Raw genomic sequence first — 14557 nt, 5'->3', positions numbered from 1 at the left:
AACATTTGGATGACAAATCATGTTATAGAAAGGCCCTTCATCAGGATCTACGAACTGTTAAAAATGTAGTCACGGACAATCAGACTCAATGGAGGTGAACAGGGTTAATCAGAAAAGATGAATTTTATTTACTCAACAATGGATTCGGGGTGGTCCCGGTAATGTACTTAATTCCAAAAGTGCATAAAGGGATGACTCCTGTACCAGGGCGACCTATTGTATACGGAAGAAATGGAAAGTTTGAGAACATCTCGCAGTATGTGGATTATTACCGTCAGGGTTTTGTAACAAATTTACCATCTTATATTAAAGATACAGGGTTTTTCTCAAAATGTATACAATTTGGTTTGTAAAGAGGATTATCTATTCATTGCTATGGCTATTACATCATCATATACAAGTATAAAACATGATGATGGCTTAAAGGCAGTAGAGCACTTTCTGAGCAAAAGGTCGATTGGTTTTTATGATCACAATCAAATGCTAATTGAAATGATTGAGTTATGTTTAACAAACAACTATTTTCTTTTTGACAAGGATATTTTTAAGAAAATGGGGGGAGTAGCTATGGGAGCCTCCTTTTTCCCCAGTTACGCGTGCTTACATGTGGGCTGGTGGGAGAAGCAGGTCCTCAAGATAAAATATAGTCAGGTTTGGAACAATCATTTAATACGTTGATGGCGTTTTATAGATGATGTGTTTATTGTTTGGAGAGGATCGAAGGAGAGTGCCACCTCTTTTGTAAATCATATCAACATGAACAAATTAAATCTTGAGTTTACGGTACAGATTAGTACCCAGTCTATTGAGTTCTTGGCCGTACAATTATACATCAATAAGGGCAGAGTAGAATTAAAACTACATAGAAAAATCACGGTTGGAAATTCGATCCTCCATGCAACAAGCTAACACTCTGACAGGTTCATAGAACGTGGGTACAATATTAGAAATCTGAACCAAGCGAAGTTGAAAGCTCATGCTCAATCAAGAGAAGCTATCCTCTTTAAAGTTCCCAGAAGCACTAATTCCAAAAATGTAGGGGCCCCCACAATGATGGACAAACCTGACGATTTTAGACTAGTCACAACATTTTGTAAACAGGAGAGGCAAATAAGATCAATTATCAACAAGCAATGGTCATTTGTATTGACAGACATCACATTGGGCCAGAGCCTCCCTGTAAAACCCACCCTGACGTTTAGACGAGCAATACTTTGGTCAGCAGCAGCCCTGAAGTCAGTTCTAGCCAGAACTGATTGGCCCCTAAGAATGGGTTTCATAAATGTGGTTCATGCCGGGTCTGCAAGTTTGGTGTGAACATGAAAAGTTATAAAACAGCATTTTGTGAAAAGCAACTAGTATCAGAAGGCATTATACATGTAGGACTGAATTTGCTGAGCATGTGCTCGAATGTCCATGTGGTTTATCATATGTGGGGAGCACAAAATTACAAGTACACAGCAAAATCCTACAACACATCAGGGCGATAGTAAACTGTGATCCTACGTACCCAGAAGTGAGACATTTCAAGTTGGTTCATCACAACAATTTAAATGATCTGAAATATTTTGTTATTGGAGCAGTGCCAATTTTAAGGAGAGGATGCAAAAGGGAAAAGCTGTTACAGCAATTGGAATCTAAGTTCATCTTAGAGCTCGATACAAAGATACCAAATGGGCTCAATATGGGTGAGGACCTCCATTACTTTTTATGATCATAACTTAGGGGGTCATTAGGATGGCGGGCGGACTTTATCCGCCCGCCATCCTATTGGGAAATGGGACCACCCACCATAAGGGCGGGGGTACTCTGGGGGAAATTAGGATGCACCCACCGCAGTGGCGGGCGAATCCTGCATTCCTGTTATTGTGGCGGGCGGTGCACTCAGCACCGGCCGCCATAATGCCAGGAAGGCATGTTGTGCACTTCCATGCACAACATGGCAGGCACCGCGGCTACCTGCCTTGTTGTGCATGGAACTGCAGGGGGGTACCATAGATACCCCCATGTGCACCCCCCACCCCCGAGAGTCCCTGGGGGCTCGCAACAGGTCACCGCAGTCTATTCCCGCATGCATTGCCGCCACGGAAAGGCATGTTACCGCACCCATGGTAATATGGCTGGCGGTGTCTAACTGACACGCCACCATATTAAACCCTTTACCGCCCCGTCAACTCGTTGACCAGGTGGAAAAGCGTTGAATGGTCTTTCCGTCCGCCGTGGTCCCCCCCCCCCGCCATAGTAATATGGCGGGGGTAAATGGGTGGCGGGTGGGGTCGGATCACGGACAGATCGCCACCACCATGCGGGCGGTGGCGATCCGCCCGTGATCCTAATGGGCCCCCTAGTGTGAACATCTCGTAATATGCTGTATATTGAGAAGCCTATAGTTTTAGAATAGGGTAGCTCATTATAGGCAATTAATTTGAGTATTTTGATGAACTAACTTGAATGGCTTATCGAAGACCAATATCAATTAATAGACTCAGACGAAGGTAGAATTAGTGCGTCTGAGTTGTTTCTCAATGTGGCCTATGAGTAAGAGGCTTGTACCCCGAAAATCGTCAGGCTTACGAATTACAGAGCTGGAATGTCAATGCTGGCTTTTGCTGAAAGAAAACCGGATGGCTTATTACCCTGTCGAGTGCGTCCTCATGCTTCTTGGCAGTTTGGATTAAAATAAACTACACTGCAGCCCTGCCGTGGAGGGCTGAACCACCTTGAATATGAAGTGAGGGGCTGTCGGGCCTGGAACTATGCCAAACCTGCTAAGTGACAAAGAGAATGTTGAAAATTAGAAGCCGGCATTACATCCTGGGTCCCACTGGAGGGCAAACATTTTATAAATTACTTGAAAACAAAACGGAACCCACTGAAGGGTAGGAATTGGCCTAATATGTACTACAATTACTAGAATACATCGGGACAGATGAACTAACTTGATTGGCTTACCGAGGACCAATATCAATTAATAGACACAGACAAACATATTATTAGTGCATTCGAGTTGTTTTTCAATATGGCCTATGAGTAAGACGTTTGTACCTCAAAACCAGTCAGGCTTACGAATTACAGAACTGGAATGTCAAAGCTGGCTTTTGCTGAGATAAAACCGTATGGTTGAATTCCCTGTCAAGTGCGTCCTCATGCTTCTGGGCAATTTGGATTAAAATATATTCAATTTTCAGAGAAAACTCATAAACTTTTTAGAAACACTCACAGTCACAGAATGATGTAGTCAGTGATGTAATTTGAGATTTCATCAGTGATGTCACTGACCAGGTCAAGAATGATGTAATATGTGAGGTTATAAGCAGTGCATTGCGGGGGCGCGAGTTATAGTTCGCTCAGTTGACTATAACTGCTTAATTTCTCTGGTTTTGTACGAGTGAAATGTCAGCCTAACTATAACGTCCATGTAACCTTTATTTTTTTTCACTGAATTTCTAATGCTTTGTAAATTCTATTTCCTTACTATAACGCCCCCATTTCTATGGTTTTTTAAATGCTAACTCCTCACTATAATGTCCCTGTAACCTTTGTTTTCTTCATTGAATTTCTACGTTTATTTATTTCAATTTCCCAACTATAACGCCCACTTAACCTGTGTTTTTGTATTGAATTTGTAAGGTTTTTACATTATATTTTCTATCTAAAATTGCTCTGTAAGAGGTATTTTCAAAAGCTTGTATTTTCTTCAGTGGATTAATAAGGTTTTTTTCATTTTTTATATTTGCGATGCCCGCGGATATGTCGCAAAAAAGGAAAACAAAAGCAGACAATCAATGTCCACCAACAAACCCGAAAATAATATGTAAAAATATCCATTCTGAACATAGCTCTACACATATTACTATATACATACTTCTTTCAAAGCACGTTTAAACTCATATTTTGCCACTAAGTTTCTTTGAAAACCATCTTTCAGACCTATTTTCCCATTTTCGTGATTATTCGGGACGTCGCTATGACGTCGTTAACTGCGACGATCACGCCTTTTCCATAAAGTGTAAAATAGATATTTCCACAAATATTACAGTATTTTATACTCTAGACGTTTCTTACTGTATTCTCTAAAGTCATGTTTTTCTAGAGAGTTTATATAAAACATCTCTAAAACCTATTTACCATTTACTTGGTGAGGTCCAAAATCGCAATTACGTTGGTAATCATGATTTCCAGGGTTGCTTTGCAAAAGCTGAAAGCAAAAGCAGGAATTAAATAGCCACTACCACGTAAAAAAAAGTATAACTATATAATTATTTCTAACCATCACAGTAGATAATTCACTATATAAATAACTCTATAAAAACATTTGTCAAAATCTTTCTATCTCCATAACAATGCATGTTATTGATTGAGGGCCCTGTGTCTAACAACTGATCTTCACAGCCGCACAGGTTGGGTCCAGAGCCTGGCGAAAGGGCACACCATGCAGCCGCTGATCTGTGACATCATTAAATTATGTCTCACAAGTGCGTCATTTCCCTGTTTCTAAGGTCCTTTAAAATGCATATTGTTTTATTACAATGCTTATGTTCTGATATGAGCTAATATTATTCACAATATAGTGCCTATATTTTATTTATGCATAGTATATATATAAATATATATATATGTATATATACATATATATATATAAAGCTCCGAATTCCTTCGTTGTAAACAAAGAAAAACCGCACTCATGGGGTGACGTTTTCAGGCCGACTTTTATTCGCTTATCTCTGCCAACTGAACAGACGCGTTTCGACGTGTAGCCTTCTTCGGTGTTACCACCACCGTGCGTCGAGCATGTTTATAAAGTTTTACATGATTGACATTCTCTAAGGTCATAGACAAAGGACAATATATATATATATATATATATATATATATATATATATATATATATATATATATATATATATATTAGGGTATTCGTTTTTAATGGTTTGTATTACAGACTTTATCCCTGCAAAATATGTAGGTTAACTATATTACGTTGGAAAGCCCCTCATGAGGACACTGTAATTACAAATTCTCAGGCTACTGTTTTCACCACTCATCCTATTAATCACAGACACCTTACAACCCCTGAGATTACTATTACAAAACATTTGATCCAATGTATAGCCTGTTGGAGCGAGAGTGAAATGAGCCCAGGAAGCGAGCCTCCAGGGACTTCCGCCATCTTTCTCAGACATTTACCCGCATCAGGTAGGGCGCGTGCTAACCAAAGGCTGTATTCTATGTGCCTCTGGTTAGTGACTATCTCATTTACAATGATGGTAGAACTTAGCTACTAGCAATCAGGGTTTGGATAAGCAGATCACGTATTCACAAATATACAATATTGTATTATGTTTGCTATTGGAAGCATAATATTTGCTAACATTTTGCTGTATGTGTTTCTTACTAGGTTAGTACAGAATTTATAGAATGCAAATCAGATGTCTTATCTCTCTGTGGCAAGTTAGACAGTGTCCTAGGGAATTCATGAATTAACCTTTTTGGGTCTGTGGCATGTATGAACAATACTACTCAATTGGAATAAGTTAGTTCTGCCTCATCTTCTATCTCCTGGACCTCTGGAAATGTCTTTCTTCCTGTCCACTCGATCCATCATAAAAGAAGGTTCCTGGTGTGCTCACCTGGGTTGCTTTGGTTACAGCTGGGCTGGCTCTGGATGAACACTTTTAGCTCCTCCTTGAGTATGGTCACCACCTCCTTGTAATTCTCTTGAATGGTGATACTTGGCTTTAGCTCTAGCTCCATGAAGACTTTATGAACCACAATGATGCTTCCGGCTCTAAAAACATACATCCAATGTAAACATTTGCACATTTCACCAGTTTCACAACCTTCATTTAGCAAAGCGGCGGTTCAGTTCTACAGTCCCTTAGTTGTAAGTGTGCCATAATCTAGACACATCAAGGTATTTGCATAAGGTTGTGACCCACGGAGGTTCCATAGCCCCCATGTCGTTCAGATTTTGTCACTGCAGCACATTGTAAGGAATATGTCTGCAATACCCATGTGTGCTGGATAAAACCTCCCTTTGGAAGACTGTCTGTTGTTTGAGCTTTAATTTCAATTGGACCACACACCCCACAAACTAGCATAAAACATCCCCAAGCTGCTTACCGAAATAGTAATTGAAAACCATTAGTTTAGTAGGACCTGCATATACACCAAGGGTGTTTCAGAGTCCAATAGCCAGGATAATGTGCAGCCAGTGGCGAATGATTAAAAGGGTGGGCTCGCTTTCTCTACCTAAACTGAAGTATTCCTAGGCAGCAACATAGGTGGATGTCACTACATCGAGGTCCATAATATGGACCCACAATAATATTATGTCCACTACTTCGACCTAACCACATCATCGCTGGTCAAGTATATATTTACTAATATTATCTCCACATCTACTTACCTAAACTTACCCTGTGATGTAGTAGCTAGGTTGATATAATCGTTGCAACATTATTGTTACACAGTGTACTGCATGTGAAATGCTGAAGGTATAACAACAACGCTGTATGCATAACTAGGGGTTTCACACACTTACTGTAGGGATCGTAGGAAGTACAAAAGAAGAGAGGACAGTGTTATCGATAGCTAAGGAATGTATGGATGGATGATACTCAGCAGGGGCGGGTCCTCTACAAGGGTGGAGGTGCGTTACCCCACTCCTTTATCACAGTGCGAGAAGCAGAAATATAAAATGGTAATGACTACCATTTTATATTCTGCTTCTTGCACTGTGAGAAAGCAGAAGGGGTTGGTTGAGGGTGGGCAGGGCTGCTCTGCAAGCAGGGATGGGCAGGGAAGAAGTGGTGTGCCCACCCCTGAGTGTATAATGACAGTTTTTTCGGCCCTATCGGGCCACCCATACCAGTCATGCACACTCTGTCCTTTCTCCATGCAGGCTGCAATGCAGCCTACATGAAAGAAAAGGCCTCCCCGTTAGCCTCCTGTTGGGCGGCGTCCCCACTTATCACAACGCTGCCATTGCCGAGAAAACGCTGGACCCAGCCAGCGGACAGGTACATTTTTTATTAATTATTACATTTACCCTCATTCTCCCTTCCCCGAGACCCCCTGCCCCTCCCACCCGTGATTAATGCCCACCACGACTGATACTCAGGGAACACAGGCCCACGCAAAAGACTAAGGGGCTGATTCTGATGCGGGTTGGAAATGCTTCCCGACCGAATCGGGTTGGAAATGGTTTCTGACCCACTCAAATCGGGAGAGTCCGACCGACCAAGTACGATGCATACGGATGATTCCAGATACGATTTGATTGGACTCCCATTGAAGCACATGTTCCTAACCGCATCATAATTGGGCACTGGGTCACTCCCGATCCTATTTGGAAGGAGCAAATGCCATTAGGAGGCCTTCCTAACCGCATCAGAATCAGGCCCTGGGTGGGAATGCTTTCCAACCCGCATCAGAATCGGGCCCATAATAGTTGAGTAAAAAGCCTTTTGAGAGAAAACTGGAAAATATTTATACATTTTTGTCAGAGGTATCTGTGTAAGTGTGTATGCCAGACTATCAAATGCAGAAATGTCGTCTTGACCCCTTTACCGCGGGCCCGATTTTCCCGCAGTGCGGCCGTTTTAAAAAACGGGTGGGGCCGCGTCGGCCATTGGCCGACGGCAGAATTGGGGAGGTAGTGCTGCCGTCGGCCAATGGCCGACGGCCGCAAGGAAGGGGTTAAAAAAAGATTGCGTTCTATATTTTATTTACAAAAATATTGTCCCTTTGGGTGCAGATTTACGACTGTTAACTCCAGTGGCGGCAATACTTTTATCAAATGTATGCAACACATTTTGGCTATGATGTTCTGGTAACATACCATCAAACTAGCTTTCTTCTCATTTTCCTCAAATGCATTCACCAGGATGCATCTGCCAATACCAGATACGCATTGTTTTTCACTAGTCTTCAGACTCCATACTGCGGGCCAGAGGTCAAGCAGGGCTACTGGGCTGCTCTTATGTACCTGGATCCATCCTATTATGGCTTTACAAACAGGGCTAAGTACAACTACTTCAGCACTTGATTCTTAGTTATAGTGATGATGAGCAAACACAAGCTTCTCAGGGAAGTAGTGTGGGGGTGCCTCAAGCTCAGAACACAATCACCCAGCAGAGCAACGCTTGATTGTCCATCCCAGTGCTTATCTTTTATAAAAAAAGAAAAACCTTTAATACTACATACTATAATATGCAGGTACACAACCTACTGGTGAGTGGCTAGTGTAAATAGGGATTAGGACTCCCTCGTTCCCCATCCCCTCTGTCTCCTAAACTCAGGGGTTGGATTTAGTGTGCTATGTTTCAGGCACAAGTGCAGTGCCACCCCTTCTTTTAGAGTGAGTGTACTCAGTTAATCTCAGTCACATTGTTTATATCTCACCAATGCAAGCTCCATGGATTTGAAGTTACAATCAGGAGCATCAGCAGGAGTGAGGGGGCGGGCACTGCAATGGCTACAATCTTACCTGGCAGGACGTCACCAGGTGGTAACACTAGCTCCTTTCACTGCCAGTAAATCATCAGTCATCTATGGGGTGCCGCAGGGCTCGGCAATCAGTCCCATCCTATTTAATATTTATCTGCAGCCCCTGCTCCCCATTATAAAGTCTGCCGGGCTGCTTAGTCAATTATGCGGACGATACACAACTGGCATTCTCTCTGGAAGGTGACAACGCAGTATCGCTTGACCTGTTCCAGGAATGCATGCGGAAGACAGCCAACTGGCTTAGTAGGAATTCCCTATAATTTAACGCTGGAAAGACTGAGGTGCTTTACTGTTCCTCTAGTAGGCTACCTAGACAATTCACCTCTGAATTTAGGCTTACCCCAGAGGAGGAACCATTGACCCCGGCAAGTAAAGTACGTAATCTGGGGGTGCTGATTGACAATGATCACAGGCTAATAAGACCGCCAATGTCTGTTTTGCTCTAATATGTATGCTGCGTAAAATACTTCCCTTGCTACCTAAAGAGGCGCGATCATTGGTAGTAAGTAGTATAGTATGTAGCAGGCTGGATTATTGCAACTCCCTGTATCTGGAGGCCCCATTATACATTCTGCAGGGGCTCCAAAGAATCCAGTCTGCAGCAGCTAAACTTGCCCTTGGCTGGCAACGCTGCTCCTCGACAACATTGGCTCTGAGAGAGCTGCATTGGCTACCAGTGATGGAACGTATCCGCTTCAAATCCCTATGTTTGGTCTTTAAAGCGGTACATGAGCTAGGGCCCGTTCCTATGCAGGAAAGGTTCTCTTGGTATCAACCCACTAGGCAGCTCTGCTCGGCCAGTGCCGCCCTACTTATGGTGCCTAGGTTCAAACGGGCTAGGCTAGGAGGTAGAGCATTCAGTGTGGCCGGCGCTCGGTTGTGGAATGGACTTCCCCAGAGCCTTAGACAGATCAGCGCCTTGCTAGAGTTTCGCAGGAACCTGAAAACCTGACTTTTTCCTAAGGCTTAGCTCGAGTCCTCTATCCTGGCTCTGGCAGGTGTGACCTATTCCATCGTGGTTCCATTTTTTATCTGAAGCGCCAGGATACCCGTGGGGTGACAGTAAGCGCTATATAAATTTTAAAATCAATCAATCAATCAATCAGCACATTTCTGCAAGTCGTGCCGTTAGTTATGTGTTTAGAAATCATGTGGCTGCTGGCACTTCTTTGGCGGTGGTGCAGCTTCAACTTTGCTCATGGCGATGGGACAGTGGAGCGGACCACTTAGGCCAGACAGTCATTACAGTGGTGTAGTCCGCTTCAGCTCCACGAATTATAATGAGACGGTCCACTCAGGCATAATGTCCAAGTTTACAGTGACACTCTTTAGGACATTGCCACAGTGCAAGATGCTTCAGAATCAATCCAGTGCAATCCACTTTGGCACACTTCAGGGTAATGTAACATGCAGTTGCCTAGGCACAACTTGCAGGTTTGCAGCAGCTCCATCAGCTTGAGCACAATGCACGGCAGTGCCAGGGTGCTGCCCCTTTAGGTACGACTTGAAGATTTGCAGTAATGCCGTCCGCTCAGGCACACTTTAGGGCAGTGTAAGTCAAAGGAGTATGCAGTTCATGACTAGAGAGGAAAAAAGGAGGCCGGAGTAGCCGGAAGCTCCAGATCAAGAGATCTGTTGCTCAGGATCAAGGGCCATCATACAACCAGGAGGGTGTCATGCTTCATCGTTGGGCTGGCACTGCGATGCCCAACCGACCCTGCAAGGGGGCTCTTTGCCAGAGTTCTTTTGTTTTTTGCCGATGTGAAGTATGAGGTGCTGTGTTGTGTGAGCCAATGTGAGTAGAATGGTGCAATATGAGGCTAAAATTAACTAAGGGATACCCTAGTGTTTTAATACGTGGGCTCCCTTGTTAACATCATAAACTGACTGTGAGCCAGAGATAGGTACAATGGTCAAAACCAACTTAGAGAGAGATAGCTTAAGAAGAAGGTCAACATGTTTCTTGCCTATTTAATGTCAAAACCGATCATGGCAACTGATCAGGACCATAATTCTTATCTACTCGTGCTCGGGTTGCCAATATAATAATCACACCCAAGGGTATTCACACAAGAAAAAAAGTATACCTTCAGTATAAAAAAGCAACCATATTATGGGAAGTATTGAGCCCCAACAATGTGTGGCAGAGGAGCTGCTCACTGCTGTATAGACAATGGTGCTGCTGAGTGCAATATAAGACCGACCTACCCAGATCTCTGCCTCCATGGTACTTCCCATAATATGGTCGCTTTTGTATTCTGAAGGTATACTTTATACTTGTGTGAATACCTTTGGGTACGATTAATATATTCTACTTTACCAACTTCTCCGACGTTATGGTGTATAGGAGAAACTGGGTTATTGGTTGAATGGGGGATGGCCCTTGTTCAAACAATAGCCACAATCCCTGGCAGGGTGAACCACAAAAACTCACCAAATTACCCTGTACTCAACCCTGGGTACCTTGGCACGAAAAGCAGTCAGGCTTAATTTAGAGGCAATGTGTAAAGTATTTGTGCAGCACACAAACAGCAATAAAATGAAAACACAACACAAAAGAAAATCCCACACCAATTTAGAAAAACAGAATACATTTCAATAAACTATTTGACACCAAAATGACAAAATTGCAAGTTATAAATTTTTAAAGCTTATGTGAAAATCAAGTGTTTAAATGATCAAAGCACCAACCGTAGACATCTGATCATGTGAAACTGGGTCAAAGAGGAAGACATTTTGAAGGAAAAGTTCAGTGGGGCAAGGCTGGAGGCGGTGTACGAGGAGGAAGCATTGTTATTGAGGAGTCATTAGACAAAGCTGCGGTGAAGATTTCTACCTTCAGCCTTAGTTACTCTTTTGGAACTCAAAAATCTATAACTTGCAAGGCATGAAGCTGTAGCCGATGAATGTTCCAGGAGGCCAGATACATCTTATGCAAGGGACCGCTGCATAAGATTTTCTGCTGCAGAGAAGAATGTAGGGGTGCTACCATGAAGTCAGGCCAACCGGAGAAACAGCTCGGCCAGCTAGACAAACAGGTTGGTCCTGGTCTTCCCTCAGTTCTCAGAGCAGTTTACAGCCAACATTTTCTCTATTCCATGTATTGGTATTTTGCCATCTGGGCACCTTTAGCACCACCACCAAGGGTCCAGGTCTGACCGGGCACCACTTGGGTGTTAAGACTCACTCCGGCTGGTACACTATGCCGGCTCAAGCTAGTTTAAGCCTGTTATGTCCCTGTGGCTCTGAACAGGAGGCCAGCAACCTAGCCCTTGGAGTCACTCTGGTAGGCCTGGGTTCAAGCAGCAGAACAGGGCTCAAGCAGCAGGGCAGGACTCTTAGGATTCAAGGCAGGCTCCAGGCAGCCAAGCAGTCATTCCGGGTGCAGCAAAGCAGTCTAGTGGAGTATATGGCAGTTCACAGAAGTAGGCAGTCCACTGAGAGTCCTTCCAGAAAGTGAAATGAAGAGTATGTCTGAAATGAAGAGTATGACTGAATGGCTCATCTGCATCAGGGTGGGTAGCAGAGCTGTCCACAGCCCCACTTGCAACTGAATGGATTGTGCTCTACCTTCACAAATGGCTTGATATTTTGATATCTGGTGCCTTCTTTGAAGTAGTAAACGCTTCTAGAGGTTTTTCTTTGAAGTGCTTCGAATCTTCTGATGCCCCTGCCTTGATCCAAGTTGACTGCAGGGGCAATGCAGGTCGTGACAAGCCCTTTGTGTGAAGGTAGAGCACAATCCATTCAGTTGCAAGTGGGGCTGCGGCCAGCTCTGCTACCCACCCTGATTCAGATGAGCCATTCAGCCACACCTAAGAAAGTGTAAGCCAATGTTACCATGTTTAGGGGTGAGCCCAAGCACCTTACATCTGATTAGTAATGTTAAAGTACACAGAGTCCTATGGTCAGCAAAAATGGAGAGAAACAGGAAAAATGTTTTGCATAAGACCACCCGAAGGCTGACAGGTCTAACATATGTACCCCCAGCTGAAAGTGGGGGGAACTACCCAAACTCCTGTGAGTTTTCATCACTAAGAAGGACGAACCTGGATAGATCATCAGTACTAGAGTGGTATGACCCAGGATGGTCAACTCCATTCCCTGTAGGAAGATCGACCAGCTCAACAATTTGCGTTCTCACCTCTCATCTGCAGAGGCACCTAAGGGAACACAAAAGTGAGTCCCAAACAGGTATGGTCTCAACTTCTTCAGTGCCCCTACCAAAGCAAAGTCTTCACTCCTATTAGGACTCTACCTCTGTTCCCCGGGAAGTAACCTCCTAGAGATAAGAGCTACAGGCTGGTCAAGGTCCTCCTTACTGAACTTTGATAAGATTGTCCCTATGCTCTGTTCTGAGGCATCTGTTTGTAAATGAATTATTTGGAAAAGGCAGGGGCCTTGAGCACAAGGGTTGTGCACATGACCTGTTTGAGGGAGTCAAATGCTTTCTGGCAGGCCTATGGACAGATCACCTTCTTGGGTTTCTTCTTGGAAATCAGCTCAGTCAATGAACAGCAATGGTGCCATATCCCTGAAAAATTCTCCTGTAGTAAGCAGTGAGGCCAAGGAAGGCCCTCACTTCTGTCTGAGTTTTAGGGGCTTCTCAGGCCAGAATAGTTTCTATTTTCTTCTGGGGCAGTTACACCTTACCCCCTCGCACAAGGTATCCCAAATACACCATAGACCCCTGACCTATCTGACACTTACTGATCTTGATAGTCAGACCTGCCTGCTGCAGGGCCTGAAGCACTTTCTGCAGGTGAAAGAAGTGTCCTTAGCTACTGAAGACAGCTATGTCATCCAGGTAAGCGTCCCTAAAGGCTTCCATCCCAGCCAAGACCTGGTTCACCTGCCTCTGGAAGGTGGCAGAGACATGTGTCTGTCCAAAGGGCATCACTTTAAACTGAATGTGGCCCTCTGGGTTAGAAAATGACAACCTCTCTTTAGCCCCTTAGGTTAGGGCAAACTGCCAGTACCCTAAAGTCAGATCAAAAGTACTCAGAAATTTGGCAGCCGCTAATCTAGCGATTAACTCATCAACTTTGGGGATGGGGTAAGCATCAGTCTTAATGGCTGAGTTGAACCCCGTGTAATCCATCCAAAATCTGAGTTCTGCGGCGGGGTTCAGTAGGGTAGCATAAGGTACCACCACCACTGGGCTGCACCAGAGACTACAATACTGATCTATGGCTCCCAATTCCAATATGTTAGAGACTTCCTCCTTGATGCTGCAGCCACTTTGTCAGACAGCCTGTATATTTTACTTTTAAAAGGCAGGCTGTACCCAGTCCCAATATAATAAGTACACAGATGTGTAATCCCAGGAGTGGGGGAAAACAGTGCGGCAAACTGTCCCATGAACTGGTGACAGTCTCTCTTCTGTTCTGCTGTCAGGATATGGTGGAGATTGACACCCTCCATTGACCCATCTTTTCTTTAGATGACAGGAGTTTAAACAGAGGTTCACTCTCCTTCTGCTCCCCACCATCTGCCGCCAGCAGCATGGTGACCTCAGACCTCTCATAGTGGGGTTTGAGGTGATTGATATGAAGTACCCATATAGGGTTTCTCAGGGTCTTGATGTCCACCAGGTAGGTCACCTCTTCCTTCTTTTCAATCACCTCATAGGGCTCAGACCAGTAGTCCAGGAGGGCCCTGGGTTCATCTGGCTCCGCCACCCATACTTTCTGTCCAGGTTGAAACTCCACCATGGTAGCCAACTGGCCATACCACTGCTTTATGTCTTCCTGTCTGGCCTCCAAGTTATGTTACAATGTTACAATGTTAGTTGGAATTTGTTAAGCGCTCGTTCGCCCGAAGGCTTCATGGCGCTGTAGAAGGAGCCAAACAGGACAGTCAAAGGACAAGCAGTGCTATCAGTAGTAAGCTTGAGAAAACAACCAGGTCTTCAGAGATTGCCTAAAGCTAAGTATGTTATCAATCTGCTTTATATGGAGAGGAAGAGAATTCCAGAGTACAGCAGCTTGATGGTCGAAGCAGCCGCCTCCGTGGCGTTTCCTCTTGAAAGGAGGCACAGTCAAAA

The 14557-nt window shown here is 44.1% G+C and overlaps 1 protein-coding gene across 1 annotated transcript in view; it reads right to left on the bottom strand.

The window, feature by feature from the left end:
* LOC147678040 (mucin-3A-like) overlaps nt 1-14557 on the bottom strand; it is a 174535-nt gene that overhangs the window by 72171 nt on the left and 87807 nt on the right. The window contains exon 6 of the mRNA XM_086945937.1: nt 5631-5788. Coding sequence (XP_086802063.1) covers nt 5631-5788 — 158 coding nt within the window. The remainder of the gene's footprint in view (nt 1-5630; nt 5789-14557) is intronic.

The sequence above is a fragment of the Lissotriton vulgaris genome, chromosome 12, assembly GCF_964263255.1.
Source record: "Lissotriton vulgaris chromosome 12, aLisVul1.2, whole genome shotgun sequence".
Classification (NCBI taxonomy): domain Eukaryota; kingdom Metazoa; phylum Chordata; class Amphibia; order Caudata; family Salamandridae; genus Lissotriton; species Lissotriton vulgaris.
The sequence above is the reverse complement of the archived record's forward strand: the minus strand, read 5'-3'. Positions and strand labels throughout refer to the sequence as shown.